Consider the following 27,821-nt stretch of genomic DNA (forward strand, 5'->3'; position numbering starts at 1 on the left):
GTAAGATTCGTAGGGTCTAGATTGTTTCAGCTACCCACACATAATCTAGATGAAACCAATACCGCTATAGATCTATAACTGAATGAAGAAGCTGTACCTTATGACCCATCAGATACACTTGCGACAGTCAAGGATATGATTGATGAAGATCAAAGGTTGCAGAATGCACTGCTGACTAATGAACGGTGACTTCCGTGAATCAGTGTGACATTTTTATTAGCTGAGTCTCTGCGAGCTACAGCTAGTACTGTGCGAGCGAATGTTTCTAATAAAATGGTGTTGGTTAGACGTTATGAATGAAAGATTTAAGAATTGGGAACTTCAAATATGAACTCTAAAAGTCGTTCATTATAACTAAAGCCCAATTCGCCGAACCCTCATCGCTTTCAAAGTACTGAATGAACTGCCACAAGCAGGCGCTTTAAGTCACAGACATTTGAGCACCAACAACCCCACCAATGTTCTGACATCCGCTATACGATTGTCCATATTCATATTCCTGCTTCCAGAGGATTTAGTGCATCCTTAATAACTGAAACTCCATTTACCTCAATCAGCTTATTTTAGTTACCTATTTCGAGACAACAAAGGCTCATTGCTCAGTTTCCAGCTACGTTTCCTCGCTTACCTTAACATAACATCCGCAGTTTGACAAACGGTCCATCAAGCTGAATGACTCCTGCACATGCACAGCCAGTTAATGTTAGGAATGTTACATACTTTCTCGTTGCAGCGGCGCGGCGCAGGCGCACATTTTTCAGTGATGCACTGGTTGGCACTATTTCTAATAATCTCTGCTAAATAATGCTAGTTATGATTTAGTATGTAGTTATTAGTTTTTTTATTAGCGTAATCCAATATCGTCTTGATCAGTATTAAGATGAGATCAGATGAGTTCTGTCAACAAACTATAATATCTTATTATTGTTAAACTCGTAATTAGAAGATATAGAGCAAATTAATCGAAATTGAAATGTCAAAATTATTTAAAAGTGTACACCATGCTTAAACACACACAAATACAACCACAAAACGTTTGTTTGTCGGTCCGTGCGCACGCGCATTCCGGCTTTAATTCCGATAATGGTAAATTGGCCGGGTTTGTTTGGTAACACGTCAAAACCGAATTTATAGGACATGTTTATACAGTAAAGCTTTCGGTCGCCATTCCTGCCGGCAACACCTTCGAGATATTTATTGAGAATTGTTCCCGATTTATGAATGGATCAAAATATAATAAATTTAATATTGTAGTGAATTATGGACAGGAATAGTTAGGTTTGGTACACAATGATATCGATTTCACTTAATCATAAAGTTGCATACCATTATATTTTCGTAGCTTTGACGAAGTATCGGTTTATGTAAGCTAGCATTTATGAAATCTTTCAATATAATGATGGGTTTCACCAAACATTACAAAATGGTCGATAATTTCGGAATCGTAGTTTAAATTTGAAGACTTTTGACCTTTGGGGTAATTTGCAGGTATTGTGTGGGTTAAGCAAACCTTTGTTCGGTTGGTGGCCAGCTGTGCTGCCATATCGGGAATACTATAATAGCACCGGCTTCCCACGTCGGCTTTATACTATCACGGTTATTATTGGGCCAATGTTTTGCAAGCTAGGATCGAGATTCGTTTAGATTTCACCAATGATTTGCCTTATGCAGTAGGACCATTATTTGCATCAACTTGGAACACTTGGAACTTGGTACTGGATTTATTTTGTTTGATATGAAAATTTTAATCGCATGTATTTTGTTGGAACAAATTAGATCATTAGCTGCTTCCGCTAATAATTTAATAGTTAATTGTTGGCTGCAAGTGGAATTCAAGCATATAATTTGTAGTTTCCGTAAACTCACAACAGATCCATCATATGATGCACTCGTAAATGTTGGCGCAAATGTTTGATCCAGTGTTGGCGCGTGCGTGACAAGAAGGCGTTATTATTGTTTGTATCTCGGCAATAAAACTTATGCTAATATTGTGTTGTCTTGCCAAAATGAGGAATTGTATCGTAAATGTCATCATTGTCGTTAATTTTATCGTAAAACTATAATTATTAGGAGTCCGATTTCAATAATATAACGTTGTCGAATATATTGTAGGAACATTTACATATTTCGTGAAGTTGTTCATTGCGTTCTAATATTTATTTGTCTCCGGTTCTAAACATGGAATAAATCCTATGTTCAAAGACAAATTTCCCATAAATGTCGGAATCCGATGACATTGAGCCAAATTAAGTGAAGAAAATAATTAATTGCTATTTATTGATAAATTAATTGAACCACATTCCGTGGTTAATAGCTCTCAGCGTTTCATCCGGTTAACGTTAGTTTTTACTGATCTTGCAGCCAGGCGATGTGAGTAGCCGGAGTTAAGGCTAAGACTAATCCTAAATGCGACACGAGACTAATAGGTAATTGTTGTCTGTTTTCTTTTTTATATCTTTATTTGAAATATTTGTATTATTAATTAATAAATATTTTAGATAGAAAGCGATAAAGCAACACAATAAAATCAATAAGCTCCCTTTATTACAATAATTTATTATGAGAAAAAAATACATTACTTTCCTGGATATTTTAACATTTAAGAAGTACATTTTTTTTAGATTATTTAAAAATAAATAAAATGAACAATAACTTAATTTAAAAAAAAAAAAAAAAAACAAAAAACTTCTGCTTAACAGTACTTCCAGTCATTAAAGTAACAAGATAATGAGGTGGTCATTAAAATAAAATTTAAACTCACGTCGGCATCACAAGTGAGTGTAGCGGAAGTGAGTGCGACAACCAAATACAGGCAAGTCAATAGCGCGGCTGTTTGTATGAGTTTAGTAATTATTATGTCGCGCGTATTCATTGATCAATTCTGCAGAAAGGATCGGGAAAATTAACCTTACTGCTTTGTGAGAAAGGCTAAGTTAAAGAGTAGAATGCGGCCTTCACTGTAGACTTTTTATAATAATATTTGTTATATTGATTTGTTTGAATCCACTTTATATTTGCGAAGATAATTATTGTTATTAACAACAATTACTTACGTGCACTCCTCTATAATTAACAAACCCACGCCGGCATGAACTCACCGTCACTGATTACCCAAAGTAGCAATCGATTGGATTGTTAAAATTTGATTAATTGCTCTATAATGCTGATTGATTGCAGTTGTAATTGTTATTCCCCGTAATATACGAGTGTCGGTCACGAAATAATGTCTGTTTTAATTAGTGTTCATTGAACAATTTATATTGTTTGTACAATTAAAATTTTCGTAATTTATCGTGCATTTTGTATCAATTCCAGTTCTAATTAGGATTTTATTGATATACTAATACAATATAGAAACACGTTGATAGTGTCAATTGACAGATGGTATTTTATTCTAAAATTGTGTACATGAAAATGACTATCACCGCTCACAACTTTTAATCATCAAATAACGTTGTAAAAAATTACTTTTATTCTCTACTATCATGTGCTCTCAGATGCACTTAGAAAGCTGCACACTAGATCCCACAGCGCGAGATTTCCCCAGTCTTCTGGGAAGCTGGCAAAAACAATGGGTGGCGCAAAAACTCGGGATTATTGTTCGACAGATGCCAGCGGATGCGCGTGCGACGGCCACGCCTGCGCTTTGTACACGTATTGTGCAGTAATGCTAGTCTGTTACAAGACAAGTGAAAATTTCTAGAATTGTCTGTTTTTTTTTAAACGACTCACGACCACGCAGTAACGAATTTAATCCTTGTGTCGCGGGGGGTTTACAAACATACAAATCACATGCACTAAGACACCCGGACTCAGAACATTTGTGGATCATGCAAATACTTGTCCTACGCGGGGATCGAACCAGCGACACGACGCACACAGTGGGTTTGGTGTGGTGATCTCAACCACTCGGCTATCCATGCGGTATCAACACATATCCAAAAATTGTGCCTTAAATTCGACGAAGTCGCATGCATACCATATATATTTAAGAGATCTCTATCATCATTATCGAGAGAAGTAATTAATACTAATAGTATTGATTAACTTAAGCCTTTTTTATGTTCAATAGAAATCCTTTGCCGGTGAAACCTGGTATGATTACAACAGATATCGGTTTTAATATTTATTGCAAGGTCAATGATTTTCTTTATTCACAAGGTCGAATTTATAATCTCGTCCTAGGCCTAGTATAATTCTTACTATCCATTTCAACTCTTAAATGGCTAGAAGAGTTTAATACAAATCGGAACCTTATAAGCCGAGGAGGGATCAGCAGAGTAAAACCTACCGAAACCCGAATGTGTGTGAATCAAGCTTAAATTCCTTTATAGTTGTACTTCTGACAATTTGTTTGTATGTGTTGCACATAGTTCAGAGAATCGCTCAGGAGCCAGGGCATTCGCGATCTTATCCACCAGCCAGTAAAAACTTTACTGTCAATTGTATCTTAACTAAATGATAAAGTTATGTGTGTATTGTCATGGTGTTCCCACGATACGCGAAGTGGCTTGGAGTATGCAACAGCAATAACTGAAGAATTCCGAGTGCTCTATTTTTGTTATCTTCGAAACAGCTCGTAAAAGTCTGAAAGTTTTGGCAAGAGACTAACGGTAGCTAAATACTGAAAAGACCTTCAAAAGTCGCAATTAAATCTCAAACTTTCTTAGTCATTTTTAGGTGCATTGGAGATGTAGACTTTTAGAATCATCATCATCATCATCATCATCTCAGCCTATCGCCGTCCACTGCTGAACGTAGGCCTCCCCCACTTTAACTTAACTTTTAGAATAATTTAAAGTAAATTATGTTAAGCTACTCAGGGTTAAATTGAAATCAAAAGCTGCTCACAACATTATAATTAAACTAACTGAAAATTAAAAAACAAATGAAAGTGGTAAAAAACTTTCATATAATTAAAAAGTTGCAATTATATTTGAGCTTGCATCCTTGAGTATACCAATCAGGTTAACTACTGAGCCACTACGACTCTAGTTAATTAATTTTACTTTCTGAATACAATCTCACGACCTTAACTCAGTGTTAAACATAATTACAAAGTAGCAAATTAGGGTTAATAGAGCTTTAGCGCAATATTGTGAGATCTGTAAGGGCATTCTCATAACCTGCTAGCAAGATAATGTGTATCCAACAGTTGAATGGTACATTAGAAAATAATGAACGGATTGTTTTATATCCTGTTTTGAACCCACAAAAGGCCTTTGTAAAATAAACTTGAGTAAGAAAAACAAAATGTCGCGGGAAGTTTCATAAATATTCAATTCAAATGCACCCAGCCTCCGAAAAATCATTCATGGATCACAAAAATGCTTGACCTACTCAGAGATCGAACCCACAACCTGTCAGCATAGTGGGGTATTAAGTTATACTAATCGGCCCTTCTTGTAGTATATCTTTTACGCATGCGTTTATCTCAACATTTGCATTCAAAACATGCATAAAATTATTCCACATTCAATCTATTACACCCAATTGGTATCCAGTTGACAAAAGCACTGCTATTGTAAATCCATTTCCTGCCAAAGACGGCCAATTCCATACAAGAGAGAAGGCAATAGCCATTTACGGTACACAGTATCAATGTGAGATATTAAGTGTATCGGGAGGAATTCTGTGGGGTAACACTATTAAAAACATAATCAAGTAGGAAGTGTTTGAAAAAAGTAGATAATGGGTGTTTTTTCCCCGCAATTGGCAAGAACGTGCCTATCTCCGGGGCACATAATGGGACACAATGGTGTGCCAGGTACTTGGCACGTCCCGGGACACATCCGGCTGTGTGGGATGCTGTGAACGACATGTGCGTGCGCAAGTGTCAGGCCATTGTTATGCGAAGTTATTAGGATGCGGTTATGCTGTTGTCACGTGATTTATTCAGAATCCAGTCAAACGTGGAGTCCTGTATTATGTGGTTTATGACTATTGCATCATACTTCGATACTAAATATTAAATAACCTTTAGTGAATTAATTAATTTAATTGTAGTTTGTTTGTAGGAATGTCGCGGGTTCGATGTCAACAACAAGGAGTGCTTGTCCTGAGTTTGGGGTCTTTGTGCATGTGACTTGAATGTTTGTGAATCCCTCGGCAACACAACTATTAAATTCCTTAATGCGGGGAAAAAAGAAATAAAATTACATATGTACTTATAAGCCTGTTCTGTTTATTTCCAGGGTCATGTTGAAGCACGTGGCGGTGTCGCCGCACCGCGCGCGCGCCGACTCCGTGAGCCTGGCGTCGTCCGCCTCGTGCTGCAGCCTCGGCAGTCTCGAGCACCGCCACGACTCCGTCACCGATCTGTCGCACAGAACGGTAAGCTGCATCTCTTACTATTATAATTAAGTAGTTGGTGGATCAAACTTCACCAACGGTAAAGGAGAACCTCGTGATGAAACCTGGATTCGAAATATTGAGCTAGCGTGGTGATCAATCTTCAAACCTGCTCTATACGACAAGAGGCCAGTGCCCAGCAGTGGGCAGTATGTAGGCTAGTATTATTACTGTCATATACGAAGTGGAGAACGCTCTATTCTTCTATGGAGCCTCTTCTCAAGATAATGGTCCTATTATTTCAACTGTAAATATAAGTGTTAATGTCCGATGTCCACTAATAATGTTTGGCTCAGTGGTAAAATCATTCAAGAGGCAGGTCACAGTATATTGGTATTAATGTATTAGACGATGCTCTGTAATCCGGACATAACTCTTTAGTTGACTCATATGAAGTAGGAAGAGAAGTAGAGCGCATACGACGTGCTGAGATACAGATCTTGGTGTGTCACCACTTCTACATCCTTAATAAGATAGATAGGGCAAGGAATGTTAAAGCTTGCACCCACATTTGCCAACAAAAAAAGTGAAACAAACAAATTGGTGTTGTAGGCAGACCACAAATGTGTTCCGAAGTGCTTTTTGCTTGTTAAACCCGTAAATAGCTATGAAGGTCGGCTAAAACCTTCAATGGTAAGTACTATTGTTAGCGCCAAGAGGGCAGTTGTTTCTTGCTATTTTGGATTTGTAGTCATTATTCTTTATGGAGGTCTTGAAAGGTTACAATTGTAAATTGCAAAAGTTGGTCTATGTGGTTTATATATCTGCACAGTTCAGTGGGAAGTTTTCTTGGAATGTAATTTTAAATGAGCGAAATATCTGCGTTGTGTTTTGATAGTTAACAGTCATTACTGGATATGTATCATCACGCCTTCAAAATTCTTTCTAAGTAAATTACTTCACATTTAATTTGAAATTCTTATCAATTTATCCGAATAATAAATTTTGCACGTCCTCACGTTATGACATCTCATTCCTGCCGTTCGCACGTTCAGACGTATTATGTTCTAATGTTGTAACCTTTAACTTTTGCTATCGCTCTGTAATTGCTATCATCCATCATTTTTCACTCGGAGGTCCCTTTAAATTCTCTAATAACATGTAAAACGTCAGCGATACCATCTGCGTGCACATCATTATTCGATTTCACTTTCTTGGCAGCTAATGGCGGTATTTCCTACGTCTTCCATCAGATAATAACACCATGGGAACTGTAAGTCGTACTTCTTGTACGTAAATATTACGACAGGAAGTGTTTGTGGACTTAGATACGGTTTATCAGTAATTGTATTTGAATATGTATGTGTATCGATGCTGTGTTCCTGATTTCCTATTGAGTTTTCGTGTTTATAACAATTCTTTGATAGTCGTATCAAAATCATTTATTGAGGATCCAATAAGAGTTTCGTTCATTTTACAGAATGACGAAATCTCTTGAATATGTATAAGCAGTCGTTATTTTTATTTATCAGTTCAGTTTCCAATAACTTCATGAAGGACACTCAACCACGTCACCTAGTCGATAGTACTCGATATATTTCTAGTATTAAAAATGTTTTGACGAAATAAGGAGATTGATGTCTCGCAATTTTTATGACGTCCAGTTTTGTAATGAGCTATCGACTAATACCACCTCAATACATGCTTCACTGGGTTAAGTAATCGGATACTGATATTGCATGATGTCACATTAATTAGCTCGCACTAGCTCGACCTTCCAATTTTATTTATATTTCATTTCGTAAAAATAAATTGCGTATTCAATTAAATGGTAAATACAAAGACATTCCTGTTACAAAAATAATATTTTTCAATTGTTCGCTGACAGATGGTCTGTCACATCCTTTGTTTGTTGTGAACATTTCTGCATTCACCAAGGCCTAACTGTTTTGAGCAAGCAAACAAAAATTTTTCATCATAGCTCCTGGGAATCCACGTACAATGGGACAATTTCGACATTGCGTTCAGTCATTACCGCCGCTTCTTAATTAAGACCGACACTGACATTTTGATGGTCGGCGAGATACAGAGATGATTTCTCGATTGTTCGGCGACATGTGACCAGCCAGTATTGTTTCACGGTCGGTGGAAAGTTCGCGAAAGCATCGGAATTAGTTTTGACCGAGATTTTGGATCATTACCGTCTTATGAGACTTATGTCGTTAAACGTTTGGGAGCTCATTGTTTTCAAACAGTATGTAATAAACAGTAATTAGTGGAGTTTGGAAGGTACGCGAATGTTTTAGAGTCTTTTATAAGTATTGTTCAGATTGAGGAGCTTTTTTAATGTTTCATTCAATTTTTAATAGCCCCTAATCACTTTACTTCTCTTTAGTTTTAAGTAAGTGCAAATCCGTTTATGTAAGATTTCTACATTTAAATTTTCCTTCAATTATCATGTAGTAAAAATGCGAAAAAAACCCTAAGAACTGAAGATCGTAGAAAATACGCATGAAATAGTTATTCAACTGGAAAACTGACGAGTGTTCAGCGTATATTTTAAACTAAACCAATATTCATACAATAACTACCGGAAACGCGGCCGATAAGGAATTTTATCTGCGTACCTGACTATTTCGTACAAACCTACGAATGCAGTGCTGCGCATGCGTCAATAAGTATGTACTATACATGTATATGTAGTTGTGTGTAAATCCCTTGAATTACTATAATATGCTGTCATCAACTTGAGACAAATAAGTTCTTTTATTTTTATTATCTTATCGCTTGTGTATCTTAGGTCTGTTTCTCAGAAAAGGTAAGCAGAAAAAAACATTGCACAATTAGTAAGTGTCTACATAATAAATGTAGTACAAAGACCTATGTGATATAGCGATCAGGCTAGTTGAAAACTAACTAGTGTTAACTAATTTGCAAAAGTATTCGAATTCAATATGTTAGTTATGATAATATTATACTTCATCGGTATTATATGACCGATGTCTGTTTAAAACATCGTCATCGGCCTTTTCCCTAGGCCCCGATGTCTGTTTAAAACGTGTGTCATATTTACATCTCCATTATATACCAAGACTGTTTGTTTATTATTTAGCCCAGTTAGACACAGAACGACCTTAAGATGTTCCTAGATGATGCACCACATCTATTGTTTGTTTCCTCACCCTCAATTCCACTGCATTTGATGTTTATAACCGAGCTGGTCACCACATGTAGACTGTTATTGCTAAGCCAAGGATCATTCTTTGTTAAGTACGATTTATAATTACCATATGCTCAAGTCTCGTGTTTATGGGTGTGTTGTAATCTTACTATACTTCATAAATCGTTTTAACAAGATTACTGAGACAAAAATGTTAAAGGAAATATTGTGTGACTTCAGCTCGGTTTCGGCTATAACTAAAAAGCTTGAGGCAATTTTCCATTTGTTTAAATAAAGATTTTATTTTAATGCACTTTATTTATTGTAACTCGTAAACTTGACTCATCGCTGCATCTGCAATGGTGTGGTTTTCCTTATTTTTCCAGTCAATAATCTTATTTATTATGAATCACTTAAGCTAAATACTTTATCAACCAACTTCACATTGGCAATTTTAGTTCATCTCAAAATACGGGCTATATTTCTGACCGCCATTAAAAAATCGGTTTGAATTAGGAACAATGCACACTTGCATTCAGCCACACATGTCAACGTTCCGTGGGAACGCATGCGCAAGGCGTGTTGGTGCTAATCATCCATTATTCGTATAATAGATAGAGTCAGAAGGTTTATAAGGACTCACGAACAATCTTACATGGATTATAATGATGTATAACTAAATTACTGGACGTATTTTTTTGAAGATTGCATACAGTCAGGATTAGAAAATCTTTGGTTGGTTTCTAAGATTGGGATTGCAAAACAGTTTTGTTCGGAATGTTCCTTCTGTCTTTGTCCCTGTAGCGTGTATCGTTATTAGTCAAATTGCTATTAAGACATCTCAGAATCGCGTCGTAAATAACTTTGATGTCTTCAATGTTTATGTTTTGGATATTCTGCGTATACTTAAGATTAATCTTTAACGGAAGACACTACAACAAAAGAGTTATTCAAACATTCTAATGCTAACTCAATAAAGTATTCCGGCCTGTACCATCATTTTTGGAACAGAGCCGTAGTTGTTGTGAAAGCAAGATGTCACTATTCGCAATGTATATTGCCGTCTCGCTCCCACTTGAGCAATTGGCTTATTTAAGTGCTTCATAGTATAGTCTTTTAAGAATTGTTCATTACATCTTATTAACAGTTCTTGTAATTTGGTACTAGTACTATCTTATGTTATAACAGTACGTAACCCAATTTCTACACAAGGGATGTTTATATTAGCACAGTTTATTGTTTCGTCGCTACTTTGAAGCCAGACGTATTCCATCACGTTTATTGTTTTAATATGATGCGTTATTTTTTTTTTTATTATCTGCAAAAGAACTGGAGAATTACTGGGAATTATTCTTTGCGATGCAGAACTTGTTGATAGCTATTAATGTCTTTCTGAATCCATAATTTTTCTCCATTTATTTTTCAAGTAGGCGTGCCTCCAGGCCCTTTTAAAACGTACAGTAAAGACTTGGCCGCACGTCCTCTCTTCCTTTCGTTCGTAATTTTACCCTTAATTAGTAGCAGGGTAAAAGTTAAGGTAGTGTTGACTTAGTTAAGTTAAATAAATTATATCTCTATTACCTAACAGCAAAAGGTGCAGATTTGTTACTTTTCCAGTTTACCCACCAATCTGCTCCCTTCATAATCCGTCTCCAACAGCTTTCTTTAATTCATTTTCGTCGGTAATGGTTAACAAAACAATCATAATTTACTATCACGTAGATATCCGGTGCATTGCGCAAGCGCACCGGTAGGTCACACGTTTGCCGTCACTTCCTGTCATTATAGGCTTTCTAGAGAAACTGGGCTGCTACTGGACACTAGGTTGTGATGGATATAATGAACCTAGGCTAGGAAATTCTGGGATCAGACAATAATGGCAAAAAAACATTAAGTATTCCTGGTTTATTCCTATGACGTATTAATAGATACAATTTGCCTCGTGTATATGTAATGCTGTTTCGCATATGCCTATTTTTTATAGTTTTGTCTTTGTGTTTTCTTTTGTAAGGGTTTGTGAATAAACATGTATTGTTGTGGTATGTCGAAGAATGTGAAACCAGTTGAATGCTGCATCTCATCAATATCAATTGTGTGACCGTTGGCTGCGTTTTCTACCCGGATTTCGATACGTCGAATGAAAATCTAGGTATCAGTATTATAAGTTAAATATTACAAAAATACGGAAAAAGTTTTCCAGCGACAGGCATAGCCTAGCAAAAATAATTTATAACTTTTTATTTGTATTGCAGACTGAATCCAATTTAAATCAAATTAAGTGTGAAAGCATTTGCTCAATCGCTTCGGAAATCATTAGAACAGTATTTTAAAAGTTTAATAAACAAATCACTAAAAAGTTCATTCAAAGCGTACTTAAGTATTAGCGATACTATAAGCGAATCAGATTTCATAAACAACGAGCGGGCTTATCAAGCAGTATCTGTTATGATGGGTCGTAACTGGAGTCTGTGCGTAACTCGGAAAGATGAGACGTATCTCAATGAGAGCCTGCAGTTAGCGGTCAGGTTACGCGGTGTAGGGTGCGCGGCTGTACGTCACTGTTCAGGTGTCAAGTTACGAGATAAAGGGAAGAATAAATAATAACAAGTTATGAAACATTGTTCAGTGATATACTTATGAACGACTCTGCTGCATTTGATATATTTTGTGATAAACAAGAAAAATTATTACAGTCATAATCAACGAGCTTAATACTGGCCTTAATAAGTAGAGTAGTTAGGGCTATATTTAATAGAGTTATTCACCATCCCTTCGCTTCATACAATGGTTGGACATTTTAAAATTTGGACAATTATGTCTTTCGACCAACCAATTACCAAAAAGCAATTAAGACGTATATCTTGCTTTAAAAAAATATTCTACAGAACATCATTCTGGCATCGCACTGTTGTACTCAACTGTACAATCTTTAGACTAGCATTACAGTCCAATGTTATGGAACCTTATTGTAAACTAAATTAATCTCCCTTCAGATCTCGAAACACATTTAGCAGTCAGCTTAGATATCAACATCCTTCTATTTATCTAGATACTCTAATACCACAATACTTGCATTAGACGTGACCTTATACCATATCCAATACCTGTTGGTGCGCGCGCAGAATTAATCGCGACTATGCGGATACAGCGGAGCCTACCAACACGTCTTTCAGTAAGTCAGTTGCAGTAGAAGTGAGATAGCACGTTACAGAATGTAGAGCGCTGTCTCTTTTCGGAAACTACAACAGTTTTACTTCTAGATCTGGCGGTGGACGAATAGGAATTACATTCGTTTGTGAGACGAAAGAAGTCTTCATATCTAAAGATTTTAGTATCCAAGCAACTTTAGCTATATTAAAACAAATAGGATTGTACATAGGTGCGCATCGTTGGAGAATGCAGTCTTCAAGTATTTCGTTTTCCTTTACAAATGAGTTGTGTTTAGCTGGATTGTGTAGGTTATTGAATTTAAACTTAAATCGAACAACTGATGAATTATTTAAGCGGTCTGTTTGGTCTGGTCGTCTTTTGTTTTATTCATTGTTACTTGGATGAGTACTTTTTTGTTAACTTTTTCCTTGAGGACTTTTGTACTGTTAAAGGAAGGTCGTGTACGTCATTTTATGTTACGACCTGGTCATAGTCTGAATATTTTTGATACACTGAAATAATTAAAAAAAAAACCTTTTAATTTAGTGCCAAACCACTAGTTTATAAATTTACCTGAAATTAATTGGACTCATCCCAATTTCCGTCACCAAGTTTTTCCACTAAGCCTTATCTAAATGATTCACCATCAAAGTCCGCGTGTACTCGTAGTACTACAACATTACATTACAGCACGGCACCGCGCATGCGCAACACTCATAGTGATGTCACTCTCGTAGGGCAGTGACGCACTAGTTCGTTTACTGATCAAGTAATGCTCGTCTGGGATGAGTTACTCAATCGAAAAACAGGATATTAGTTTCGATATAAATAATGCTAATTACAACATTATTGTATAATTAACTAAATTGTTGAGTAGGAGTTAATATGATTATTCAAAAGAAACAATTGCACATTTACATTAACTTTAAAATAAGCAAACAATAAAAGCACACCTACAACTTGTCACCATTTTAACCGTATAAAAAAGTAAGAAGAAAAGACTCAATACTACTTCCAAACGTATATGTACATCGATATCAAAATAAAATCTATATCAGTGTACCTCTATTGAATAACAGCAAAGTCGATCAATTAATAGTATGTTGTAATAATGATTAAATTAAACTGTATTAACGGCCAATAGATCGATAACCTGTGACTTGCCCATACGCATGTTATTATGTAATGTTTTATCGACCCATTGTAGTGCCGACGCGCTGCAGAATCTGGAGCTAGGGGTGGGCGTAGCGTCTATCGATAATTACTTGATTTATTTTTTTACCTATATACACTTAGCATTACATTTTGGTTTAAACTGATATAGTAGGTATTCAACTTATTAGTTAGTCTTTTAATTATGCAGCTCTCTTTGATCGCGCTATAAAAGGTTTTTTGGTTGAGATCTATAAATTGTGTGTGTTCGTTTTAACTCTTACAAGTAACACGTAACGCATATGAAATGTTTTATTTGATTTTATAACAAAAATATAATAAATTATGACACGATAAGTGCATTGAATTACAAATCTATAGACATCAATAGTTACATAATTCCTATTGTCATTACTTAATAGCGGTGTGTTCGATGTTATCTAACGGTTCACGGACAGTAGCCACATATCGAGGAAACCATGCTTCATTAAGATCAAAGCTACGCCTTTATCCATGGTCCATTGTTAACCATTGTGTAAACCGGGCTAAAGTTTGTCGTAATTGGCGAGTGGTGCAACCCGGCCCATCACGCCGCATTACAGCCCGATATGTTCTAACCGTGAAGGATTTAATCACGTATTGCGTGTGCTAAAACTTTATTATGGTAATTGGTATTGGCTGACGCTGTGGTCAATTATTTTATTATAAATACAAACAAATTTCGAGAATCAATTTATTCAATTCATGCCAGTCATCTTCTGCGAAATGATTTTAATATTTGGATTTAATTTCCTATACTGATCGACGCATTGACAAGTCATGTGTCATAAATTGCAACACACTTTATCGATATTCTCACGTGTCACGTCCCTGATCCCGGATACCGGACAAAGGGCGAGAGCCCTACATTTACCCGGGACCAATAGGGCCAATTGATCCCAATGAGCGACAGGAAGTTCATCGTTGTATCCGGATACGGCCGCACTTGTTGCGTAGATCCGCGCGTGCGCATATAACACTACCCTACCGTGAAGTTAAGTGTGGCCATTATGCTGTTTTTATAGAAATATAGTTCCGTTTTGCTTTTGTTAAGGTATTATGGTTGAATCGTTTGCTTTTTGTGCTATTCATTTTATTAAGTCCGGGGAGAAATTTATTATCATTTAGTCTGCTTCCGGAATACTTCCGTGTGAATGAGGAATTGTTACACTTCTCTGACTGAGTAGTTAAAAATTCTATTGATTTTTAGTGTCACCTTAACTTTTGTAGTTTGTGACGAAGACGTGTTATCGACGCGTACTCACCAAGCCACGTGCAAGTGCTGTGTTAAGTCAGTCATGACTTCACTCCGCTGTCGCTGGCTGACTCATGCTAACGCATAATATTGACATATTTCTCCTCACCTCGGTCCCGTGGTCGATGAACGTGACGCTGAGCGTGAGACCTTGGGTTACATTCCTTGGTAACGTAATTTTGTAATGGGGTTTTCTGTTTGGAAACTCTTAATAAGTATAGCAATTTCATAAATAGCGACGAAATTGGCTCGACTGTGCTACCGTAACTTTGGATCTATCTGAGTCACCTATAGTCACAACACACACTTTTAAAAAAAATCCTTCAGAAAAGCAGGGAGTATCTACGAGTCTATCTACGAATATCAACAGTATCGTACAAGTACGTAATGTACGTTTTGTTCAGTAGCACCGATGGGTTAGACTTGATTTACCACACAATAGAAAACGCACTCAACGGCCTTGCTACTGTACCAGGAACCAGTCATATCGCGTACAACATGCGTGTTGCTTACGGCTACGTAACTGTATTGGGCGACGATATGGAATTTATAATCAAATATTTGTTTCACGCATTGCAGGTGCTAACGACTTAGTCCCGGATACAATAATATAAGTACAGATAAATGTGATAGAGTTCAAACCAATTTGAACCTTATTTCTAAGGTCTTTACTACTATAATGCAAACGTGTAATTTGCATAAGTACACCATACTTTTAGAGTTTTATTTGAGACAGAGACTAGGCGATGAACTTTCAATTTTAGTTTTGGGTGCAATAAAATAATATTGGAAAGTGGATTAACTAACCAAAAGTAAACTTTTATGATAGATATATATTTTATACGCTGTAATTGTGAAGGTAATGACGTAGGTCCATCAATTAAAATAATTAACATTAATTTGTCATTTTATTATTGTTTTCCGCTTGCCAGAAAACTGCTAATTTGGTACAGTTGGTTTATTTTAATATGTAACTGTAGTAATGTTGTTAAGTCTATCCAACAAGAACATTTTGATGTACCTACTTACAAATATACATTCATTGAAATAGGTTTACATTGATTCCGTATTACGTATACTTTCATTGTTACATACCGGGAAGTTGTTGTCTTGACCCCCTCTGTCGTGTGACGTCACTGATGGCGTAGTCATAATATATTGGAAATAACAGAGTCGATGACCTTGAGGTCCGTCTAAATATCCGCGTCATAAGTAGAGCGAAGTAAAAGGTACTTTTAGATTTGTTTCAATTGTCAAATAGTAGAAGCCTGTGTTTTAAGTTAGTGATAGAATCGTGGCCAAGACAAGGCAAATTAAGCGTCGCGCTCGATTAAAAGATGGATCGTAGGTATAAAAAATAAGAACCGAAAAAATAAAGCGGGCTATATCAAGCTATAGGATTACCAATATATGAGGTTGATGATTTCCCAGTTTTAATAGAATATAAGTGAAGTAGTAATGTGCACCAAGTTAAATAATTGTATTTACTAACCTACTAACTATCCTTACATTGGTAAGGTCCGAAATATATTAAAAAGAGAAGTATTTAGTCTTGTTGGTTCTTCAATTTAAGTTTCTTGGAATTTGATGTTGTACATTTTAACTTGTCAAAGTTGAGTAGCGTATAAATCTATGCAAATTATGTTTACCTATGCTGACAAATATGATAAAGACGTTCTTAAGAATCTTGGAATTTAAATACATACATCTACCGCTATACGGAAATGCTGGCATAAATGAGCCATATTTTACCACGAATTGGTACTTTTGACAGAGAGATTTTGAAAAAGAAAGAAAACTAGATAACTTTAAAAAAGAGGTTTCTAGTTGCCTACAAACCTTTTTGTAAAGTTGCATTTCAATTAGCCTTTTCTAGTCTACCTTTACTGACCTTGTAGTACCTTAATGATCAGTCCAGGTAAATAGGCGAGTCGTGTGGCGCCTGCCGCGTTGTGGCGCTGATTTATAACGCGATTAATTAGAACAAAGCGCCCTGTTCACTGCACCAGACTACCAGCATTGTCTGTTGACAATTGTTACTACTTTTGATTCTTTGTTTTACTTTTATAAAGGGGTTTAGCGGTGATTTGTCATGCATTGTTTAACAGGGTAAAGGTGAAGTTTCTTGTGCCTCAATTTTGTAGAGACAAATCGTTTTTGCTTGCTTTAATTGGTTAATCCTTCATAAATGTTTCTGCAGCACAATTTATTATGATCCAACTAAATAAATGAGATTTTATAACGTGCACTGAAGGGACAAAAGCGTCATATTTTTTGCACCATACTTGCAAGAGCCTTTATTCAATCCCACACTACCACAGACGGCAAAAGCGGCACAAAAAGGTTTAACACAAGACATACTCAACCAGTATTCAAGTTAATCGTTCATTTAAAAATAAACAGGGCTTAACGACGTATGTCTTTATGAGACAATTGAAGCGTTTTTGGCAAGCGATGTGGTGATAGCCACATGTAGAGCATGTGACTAATTGTAATGGCCGTGACGTCATCAGCGATTTGTCTTTATTTAGTTAATCGACGTATAAGGAAGTTCGCGGGTGACTCAGGACGGTGGTAGATACTTTGGGTCATTGACTGGACTAAGGTCTAATGTGTTAAAACTGTGTTTTCCGAGAACTGTTCCTGGTCTTCATTAGCTCTTATTAATTGGAATGTCAATTTAATCCATCAGCCAAAACTATCATAAAATCGCAGTCCGTAAAAAAAAATATTTTTACCTAGAACATCATTAGGTATAAAAATCAGTCAGATTTATAACCAGTTTCCGGTTCCATGAAAGATAAAAAAAATAAGCACCTATTGACATTCAATCGACCACAGTGCAGTGCTGCGCACGAGTGTGAGTGCGAGGCATTGCGAGTGGCGACCTCTAGACGTCACTGCTTCTCGGAACTATAGTAGTGTCGCAAGTCTGGGGGATTGGGCGCATGATAATGAACCGTTCTTAGAATATTTCCTAAAATGTCGCAATAACCAAGTATGGACATAGCAGTCAACTCAACGCAAATCAACTCAACGGTATTTAATCTCTCTTCCAATATTCATAACTCGTGCTATGTTTAGGTGGTATATCGAGCTGGTGTTCCGGTTGATTGGTAATATGCTTTATCGTGGTCAACGAAAACCAAAAGTAAGTAAATTATATTTTTTTGCCGGTAGGAGTCGAACTCCTTTCCAGAAAAAAGCAAAATGGAATCCGGCTAAGATTAAAAATGTAATACATCCCAATGGAATTATTAATATAATGTACTATGAATATTACTGCAATAATCATGACACAAAATGTAAACAAACTCGTAATTACTACGTCTGAGTATACACTCGATAAATACTTATCTGTAACTATTTACAGCGTGTCCTTCTGTCGGTGACAATTACGTCTAAATCTAGGTGTCTCATTAAGATGCTATCAGACTTGAAGACAGCTAATTGATGCGATGAACAACATAGCTTACCCTGTATAAGTCGTAAAGATGCAGGTTCATTTACGCGTTCATACAAGTAATCGGAATTGGAAAAATAAAATTTAAGAGACCATGAAATATTTCCAAAAATACTGAGTCAAAAAACGTTTTTTTTATTTATTATTTGTCCCATTTTAATCTACCGACATATTAAAATCCTCTAATTATTTAAAAGATATTTTCTAAATTAGTGCTGGTTATAGGTTAATAACTACTTAATTTTAATACTTTAGGAACTAGTAACGATCTATGAGAACCACAACAATACCTAGTTCGTTTACGAAATGCGCATTCACCGTCATTGCGAATTTTGTAAAGTTTTTTATGGTGCCTAATTAGTCACTCTGAATGGTATTTAACCAGAATAGCTAATTATTTTTATGCCTTAAGACAATTGTGAGGTGAATAATGTTTTCTGGTCACCTGTTTAAGATGGATAGTTCAAAAAATTGCTTTGTTTTCGTATTTTTAGTTTTAAAAACACGTTACAAAAACAATTTAAATTGCAGTCGGTATTTGAAGTTGTTGTAGCGTGATATTTTTTGTTGTAGTTTTTGTTCGCTTTGATAAAATTTTAGGTATTTTTTACGTATGTATTGTGTAGTTTTTTTTAAGTTAAAACGACTTGTTATTATATTGCTGATCAAACACATTCAAAATCAAGATGGTAACATGTCTATTTACGCAACATGAGCGACATTTCATTGCATTGACTCTTAAAACCAGATCAAATTATCCTGTATTGCAGACTGACTCTTTAAACATCGATTAAATCAATTTGCTCGCGTAAAACAAAACCAGCTTTATGCTCCCATAAGCTCCGTCGACCGGTTGCGAAGGCTATACAAACCTAAGTTCTGCATAATTGCTGTGGATAATCACGTCTAACTTGTAATAATGTATTTAAACATGTTTTTATGCTGACAGTACAAATAAGTGAACATCATGAATGCTTCATCCATTATGGGAGACAAAGTAATGAAGACTACATGTAATTGAAGGAAATGAGTGAATGCTAGTTTGACGCCTTATTTGGACTATAATACTAATTGTTTGCATATTTAATTCTCTGTTATATCACTTTTTCGCATCCTGTCATCTCGGAACTGTACGACTAGTGACTTATAATGAGGATTAAATGCAGAGATTATTTAAAATAACGGAAGGCTAGTGAGTATACTCGAAGATTCATCTATTATCTGTCGCCAATTTACTTTTAAAGTAATAGAGATACTAGAGGTATTCAGTCCTTAGTAACTTCGTTATACATCTTGCTTATTGATCCATATCTCAGTGTATCGGTCAGAGACACGCTCTGACTATCGCCAGGAATGTCTCAGGGCTCGCAAGGGGCGTGGCCTCTGCATGTAGGGCAACCCAGATTGGCTAATAAAGACTAATGATGTAGGACAAAACACATGGATGTGATTAACTAGTCTTATTAAGATTTGAAGAGAGCATTTGTTTTTCTGTTTCTTCGCAATGGTCCTTTTGTACGCATAGCACTTTAAATAATCATTAACGAGTCCTTCAGGCTGTAACTTGAATGTATTTATGATGCAAACCCAAAATAAAATACGCATTAGTACTATGAGACAATTTTGCTCGAATCATTTAAATAAGAGAGACCACCTTGTTGAAAAGCAATTTACAGAGATCGTAAATAAATGCAACATTGTTAACAGTAAAGAAATCCATTGTATTGTAATACGCCATATTCTTGCAATGAGAATAAACACATGTTTAACATTCGGGAGTTATTTTTAGTGCCAAAAGGAAAGTCCTTCGTGGATACCCGTTTTGGGCATCGCTAAGTACTTTTAAGAGGCTTTCGATCTTTTGATAAAGTTCATTTATGTATCATGGATTTATTATAATTCAACGGTTACATAAAATAACTGTTTTATGGGTACTCTTTTAAAGTTCATATTTCATTGCAACACCATATACAAATTGGGAATAATTTATAAAGTGTGACAAAATACTAGTCTGATGTTTATTTTTATTTTACCAAAGATATACAACAACAGCATTTGATTAACATGTGTAAACTTAACAAGGACCAAATGTCATTAAGTATCACAAAAGACCTCGCCAACGTATGTAGGCGCGCCGTGGGCGCAAGGCTTGTGTTCTTGATATTTATATAACATATTCACATTGTTAAAGGGAAATAACAAGTAAGCAAGTTCGTTATTATTCTGATAATATCAACGAGGTTATTTTAAATTGATCCCACCGTTTTGGGATTGATGAAGTGACTATTGGTCCTTCAAGTCGAAACGCCACAAAGAAGTGTACTTTTCTGGAGAAATTAAATTTCTATCCAACACAATTATTAAAATTGCAATAATCTAAACAAACTAAGCCAAGTTCATATTTAATCTAGCCAGTAAACTTTAACATTCTAATATTACTCTTATAACAAAAACTCAAGTCACTAAAATTGAAACTTGAACTTCAAGTGAAAGACGGTCAAGGCCAGCTTTTACGAAAGTAAATCAAACGTCTAAAACAAACCAGTCTATAGTTTAGTGAACCTTTCTTTATTTTCATTATGCCCCATACCTTCACGCTTGTTCTTTGTCGGCGGGTAAGTACATCAATCAGGCTATACAGGCTGTATCCTGAATGGGGTGCGTTGTATTGTATGCAAATACACACAACTTATTATGATAACTAACTGGAGATTTTTACGCTACGTAGTTTTATGTCGAGGGTTCATTTGTTTGTTTGTCTTTGTGTGTGTGTTAGATTTTATCAACTCGCTTGGTTGGAATAAATTTATTGAATTATTTTAATATTCATGCTCAAAATATTCTGTTAAATGCTTAAACGACGTCTCGAAGGACCAAATAAAGTTATCAAAATTAATTAACAAATTTTGTGCTGATTAAGATTTTCAACAAATTCAATAATTAATACAACATTTAAGAATGTCTGCAACTTTATACGTGTATCGTTTAGGGATATTGGTAACATATGGTGAACATTAATATGGCCTGTGGTTTCGGACTAGGTTGCGTACGCGCCGCGCCCAGTGACGCGCATGCGCAGACGCATCTCACGCATAAGGGGACCGCGCCAATGATACATTGTTTTATCTTGTTTTGTGGGTGCAGCTATCGTAATGGTCGATGTGTATACTTAATGTTGAATTATTGTAGGAAAAGCGTTTTTATTATAGGACTGTAAATTAGTTTCAACACGAAAAGAAACCTAGAAATTGATCGTCTATTTAAAACAGGATATGTTACATTATGTTATGGTTGGTCACAAAATATTGACATAGCACGAAGCCTCGATGAACATTACACCTAAAGAACAAATACCTTTTACTTTTAACAATACAAACACTGTTCTAAAACAGTAAAAAACAATATTTAAGCGTTAATTAGCGAAAGAATTCATATATGGAATGTTCGATAAATAAAAAACAAATATGGCGCCACGGAAGGTCGGCGCGGCGTCTATTGAGATGCGCACGCGCAGCCATGCAACACGACGCCGACACCGCACGATGCAGCAGTCGTTACGAGCTACAGGGTGCTGTAATATGAGAAGCTTTAACAGCTTAAAGACGGACATTGTTGTTTGCATATAAAAAGAGCCCTCAGGGCTGTCGCAGTTGAAACTAATATATTTTTAATTTAATGTCAATAACTAACCTAAATTCGCCAGTCATTTACGCGGTAGCGGATATGCAACTTAATGAGTATCCTTAAAAAATATTAAAATAAAAAGTAAGAATTGCCATAAGATCCTGATCAGATAAGCTTCAACTCAAATCACAGCGGTAATTAATGAAACATTGCATATATTTAATATTTAGACAGGAAACATAAAGTCGGCGCCGGACGCTTAATCCCAAAATTATTGCATGAACTGGTGAGATAAATGCTAAAAAAAACGCAATAGGAAACAATAATTCATTTTTTTTTATTCTAGACTAAAGTGTTAGCTAGTCGTTCACATGAGTTCAAATCGATACAAACTCTGTGGTAGAAGAAGTCTTAAATCACGACCTTTCAAACGTCTGACCGACACCTAACTTCAGGCTATTTGGTATAATGGTCGACTATTACTAGACGTGATTTTAATTAACTTCAAGATCGCATCCTTTAGATTAAAACTTTGAGTTAAGAGTTCAAAAAACTCCAACCATGATACGTAATTTATGCACTTATTAAATACTTTTCTAATCATCTTACGACATTTAAAAATTGTAGTTTTGAAAAAAAATGGTTTTTTTTTATCGCCCTTAAAATCGGCTTAATCAGAAGCAAATTTACAATGGCAATTACTCCTTTGTGCCAGCCCTGCATACAATGCAACATAGCGGGCATGTTATGACGTCACGACGCACGCGGCCGCCTACCGACCCGCCTGACCTTTCTCGGAAGACACGATATTGCAGCACCCTGTTAATGACTTATCGCGAGAAAGACATTGTAACAGTCGAGAGATGGACCTTATTACGTAACAATTTAACATTGACTGCATCTTATCTTGAATTTATGATATTATTATCCTTGTAGTGTAGAAGTAGGTAGAACTCGTAGATAAAATATAGTAAATTGAATATGATGATGGAAAATGTACCATCGAAACCCACCAAACACATGTTTCCTCGGATAAATAGTATCAAAAATTCCAATTTCATGAACTGTCTTTTAAAATGAGGAGGTTGTAAGAAAATACCATTCGCCGTACTTTATAGTATCGTCCTACTACTTGTAGTCTAATGATCTTTTTTAGAGCTATTTACTACAGAACAGTTACCTAGCACCGTCGTAAGCGGTGATTATTTTTTACTTGAAGGTTACTTGATCTGAGTTACTGTTAAGTTATTACTAACTTGAACTTGCTTACTTATAATACCTTGATTTATTTTTCTTAGTCCGCGTTACCCATTCTCGGTAAAAAAATGTTTGCAAGCATACTTACGACTGTATTGATATGTTTATTGTATCTTTGTTGTTGAAACTTTGCCTGTTTTGGCCTATTGTAGAAATCATATTTTATATCGCTGATTTTAATAAAAAAAAGAAGATTTTTGTAATGACGGCAATAAATCTATTTAATGAAATGTGCTTGTCAGTGTAAGAAAAGAATGCCAAGAAACGCAAAAAGATTTGGGCTCGTCCGGGATTTGAACCCGGGACCTCTCGCACCCTAAGCGAAAATCATACCCCTAGACCAACGAGCCGGTGTCTATGTGGTCGAAATTACAATATGCCTACTTATACCATTCGTATAAACTAATTATAACGATATCATACTCATAGCCAGTTCATCTGTTCACGATAAATTCAGTCAAAAACAGTGAGTGATTGTTTTCTTATAACTGGGTTTTTGTCAAAAAGTAAACTTGGTATGAATATCATTGTTTGATAGCAGCGCCACTGATAAGATTGTCTTAGTATCACAGTGTATTACTGAAAACACTTCGTTTAATCTATGTTTATTTTTACAGATAGGAATAACTGTAACAGTTTCCAATAGTTTTTATATTATCCTTATTGGTCAGGTTGGTTTTGAGAAGGAAAATATGAAATAAAAATTCAAGTAATAATAATTCGAACGAATTTTGAACATTAATTATTATTTATTTCAGATATTTATACGTATTTATCTATTTAATGTTCTTCAATTGTATAAATAAATAAATATTGCTTAATTAAATCAATAAATGCTTGATAATTCAATTGCATGAAAGTTTAGTACCTATAGATCAATAAACGTTTACAATTGAAAAACAAGACGAAGACTCGAATAATTCCTGTAATCTAAAAACATCACACATTCATTTACTTGAATTCATACCAACAGTTAAGTAAACCAAAATTATTTTTAGATAAGTGAGCAAGTATAACCAGACTCTGTATACCAGGCGAGTTAATCAACCGCTAATTGTTGCTACAACAACACTATCTCAGCCGCGCAGACACCGAACCGGTCACGACTGGGACAGGACTAGTGGTGTGACTACGTTCAGATGGGTTATAACAAAAAAAAAGGTTTAGCTGTACCAAATTCGCATTTTTTTTTGTTATGAAAAAAATGTTATTCCCTCTAATAGTTTTGCCCATCTCTCTGTGTTGTGCATTTCTCCGAAAAATAAGGCATACAATTTAAGGCTGATAAACAAAACAAAAAACTTTGAAAACGAGATTTTTAAATAACTTTTTTTGAGTTCTAATCTTATTTTAAAACAATTTAATGACATACACTATAAATTATAGATTTAGATTTATCGACTCCACCCCCATCACTAATACCTGAAATCGATCCTACATTGCGCATACGTCTGCGTGAACATGCGCGTGCGTCGATTAGCGCACATCTGTCAATGATCAGCTCAAACATGGTGCATCACATCATTATTTAGTGAGTATGTATTATATCGCAAAGGCTTGTCCTAAAATATTCAGTAAACTGATCGGAGACCGATGTAAACTGTTTGTACATAACATACTTACTTAGTGATAAGTTATGATAATATATATTGGTATTTTTCGTTTATTTTTCTTCATAAGAAATATTTTAAATTTGAATAATCGTTATACTCGATACTTACAATTTTGTATACCTCATAACATACCTTTTTCACTATAAGGTTTTAATCCGCCCTGATGAGAAAAAACATATTATTAATCCTAAACTACACCTAGTCTCCAATACAAGTGTTATTATAATCACTCGTATTTCGGTCACCAAAACATGTTGATTCGCAATTGGACGCGCTTTCAAACATCTGTTCGTGCGTCGCTAACAAAATGTCTCCTTAATTGCGTAAGTGTTCTGTAACCAATCAATGAACGGCTCAAGTAATTGTTCAGTATTAGTATTACCTTCTGCTATTTAGAACATGTAAGAGTTAAAGGAAGAGTTAAAGAAGTTTGGGTAGAAAAGAGAGTCGGCTAAGGAGTTTTGTTTTCATTCTGGCGTTTGACATAATATATTTGCTCATACAGCAGTGCTTATATTTCATTGTAGTCAGGAATCCATGCAAAGTAAACAGTAAAGTTCAGTAAATAATAAAAGTCAATAAAATTCAGTATAAAGGTTCCTTTCGAGTAAACACAGTAAACGTTTAGAAGTTAACCCAAAAGAAATGACTGTATCGTCATTTAAAAATAATGACATTACTGAAAAAAAAACATTAAAAGTAAAGATCTTAAGATAGCATGGATCATTTCCACTCTGCCGCGTCGGTACGACCCTTCTTTTAACACTTTCATGTTTTTTCCCCACTAAATAATTCTCGGGATTCCACTTGTGAATATGAGTCAACAGAACGGAACTATGTGAAATAATAAAAATGGTTCTAAAGAAACGGAACTGGCTGGTGTTTTAATGATTGCAAACATAAAAATTTAATAGATCAAAGCTCTCCATCTGAGGGCACGGCAGTGCCCCTGCCAAGTCTCGAGCAAAACGGGCACGGCCGTACCATCTTTTCTCGAAGCGATTCGCGGCTGTTTCGCCCCCCCTGTATCTTCGACGTGGACAAAGCTAGGAGTTTAGCTTTTCGGGGAATAATAGTAGGCATTAGAACAAGCTTAAGTTCGAAATTACATGCCAATTGAATTAATGGTTTAGGAGTTACGGTCGATCAAAGTTACACCATTTTGTCACTCACTGACTCACTGACAGATCATCAAAAATCTAAGGTACTTCTAGCAGACTTAGAAACTTCAAATTTTGCACCAAGATAGGTCCTTAGCCACATATAAAGGAAAAATTATAAAAACATTAAAAAATAATATGCCATAGAAAACAATTTTATATTTGCGGTTTGGCAAGAACATTATGTATGGATTTTGACTGCATTGTTAACTTTGTTCGTTGTTTAAGTACCTATTCAATTGGATGAATACATACATAGAATAGAAAAGAATAATATAAATGTAATACACAGACTATCATTAATACAAATTAATACATAAAATTCATAATTCATTAAATTAATAAAGCTAAAACTCCATTGTATTGCGATAAATATTGTATGCGCGCTCGATAGATGGCGTTGTACGTGTCTGAATCGCGCTATGGTTTCGTTACAAAGCGCAGTCTAAGTAGTACTTCAGAATAATTCGATAATTTTCATTTGATAGCGCCACCTGTCTATGAAAAACCATTTCGAAACTAAATAATATTGTAGTGATAATTGATATTCGGAGAACTTTACGTGTTATTTAGTTTAGTTTAGCTATAGTTTGTAAGTTAGTAGATATATATATACATATATATATAAGTTTAAGCTTGTTTACATTAGAAGTAACGAAGTCTCAGAGAAGAAACAAAAGAGATAGAGATAGAGAATGGGTTCTAAGCAAAGCAGTAGCTGAAGTCCTAGAAATTATGACACCTAAAAAAAAAGAAAGAAATACACTTACAAAAAATAAATGAGATCCCACCAAAAACATTAAATGTAAAAAAATGCCAAGTCTCTCGATGCAGTCTTTCCATCGTAAAAAGTTTTGAGATCTCATAGAAGCCAAGTCCTATTCAAATACTCTCGATTCATTTACTTTCATAAAGCGATGGCCCGTAAGGTATTCTTAATTATTGTATTGGAGCATGTAGTCGGTAGTGACCATCATGATTCACACATAACAAATAATCTGATCACTGGTCTCGTCAGTAACATTTGCACATAATTCCAGGCATCAAGCAGCTTTTAATTTGTGCTCATTGCCAAGTCACTATAATTATAATATAAAGAAAACTATTGATACAATTACTAAATGTTGATTTATAACTACAAAATATTGTGAATAGGACTTGGCTTCTATGAGATCTCAAAACTTTTTACGATGGAAAGACTGCATCGAGAGACTTGGCATTTTTTTACATTTAATGTTTTTGGTGGGATAGTGTGTATTACATAATGCGTTTTGAGAAGCATTTGTCCAAACCAGCAATATCGCGGCTCTTAGCTTCCCTTTACGTAATTTAAATTAAAAAAGAAGTCTTTGTCAGCTAGTGTCAGTATCATTGAGATTTAAATTTGAATTTGACAGCTCAAACAAACGTCTGATCAATTACCGATACGACACGCAAAGGCATGCAGTCATACGAGTACAGCCAATAATGCCAATACAGATAAATGACCTACATAGTGCACCCAACTTCGTTATAATGGTAATAAATTGTAAGATCATTATGTCGTAATCGGATATACCGTCCAGTGTGTATACGCTTAACAATAATGGTTTGAACAGATAACAATGTTTCGAAACAACTGGCCGGCGGCCATCAAATAAATTGTATTAAAATCAAA

The 27,821-nt window shown here is 35.4% G+C and overlaps 1 protein-coding gene and 1 non-coding gene across 2 annotated transcripts in view; one reads left to right on the plus strand and one right to left on the minus strand.

Moving 5' to 3' along the window:
- Positions 1–27,821, plus strand: part of LOC113493070 — a 57,295-nt gene that overhangs the window by 15,056 nt on the left and 14,418 nt on the right. Inside the window, exon 2 of the mRNA XM_026870874.1 lies at positions 6,195–6,333. Within this exon, the coding sequence (XP_026726675.1) occupies positions 6,199–6,333 (135 nt within the window). The 5' untranslated portion in view covers positions 6,195–6,198. The remainder of the gene's footprint in view (positions 1–6,194; positions 6,334–27,821) is intronic.
- On the minus strand, positions 23,670–23,741 carry Trnap-agg. The gene has a single exon. It is a non-coding gene; the product is annotated as a tRNA-Pro (tRNA).

This window comes from Trichoplusia ni, chromosome 4 (assembly GCF_003590095.1).
Source record: "Trichoplusia ni isolate ovarian cell line Hi5 chromosome 4, tn1, whole genome shotgun sequence".
NCBI classification, from domain to species: domain Eukaryota; kingdom Metazoa; phylum Arthropoda; class Insecta; order Lepidoptera; family Noctuidae; genus Trichoplusia; species Trichoplusia ni.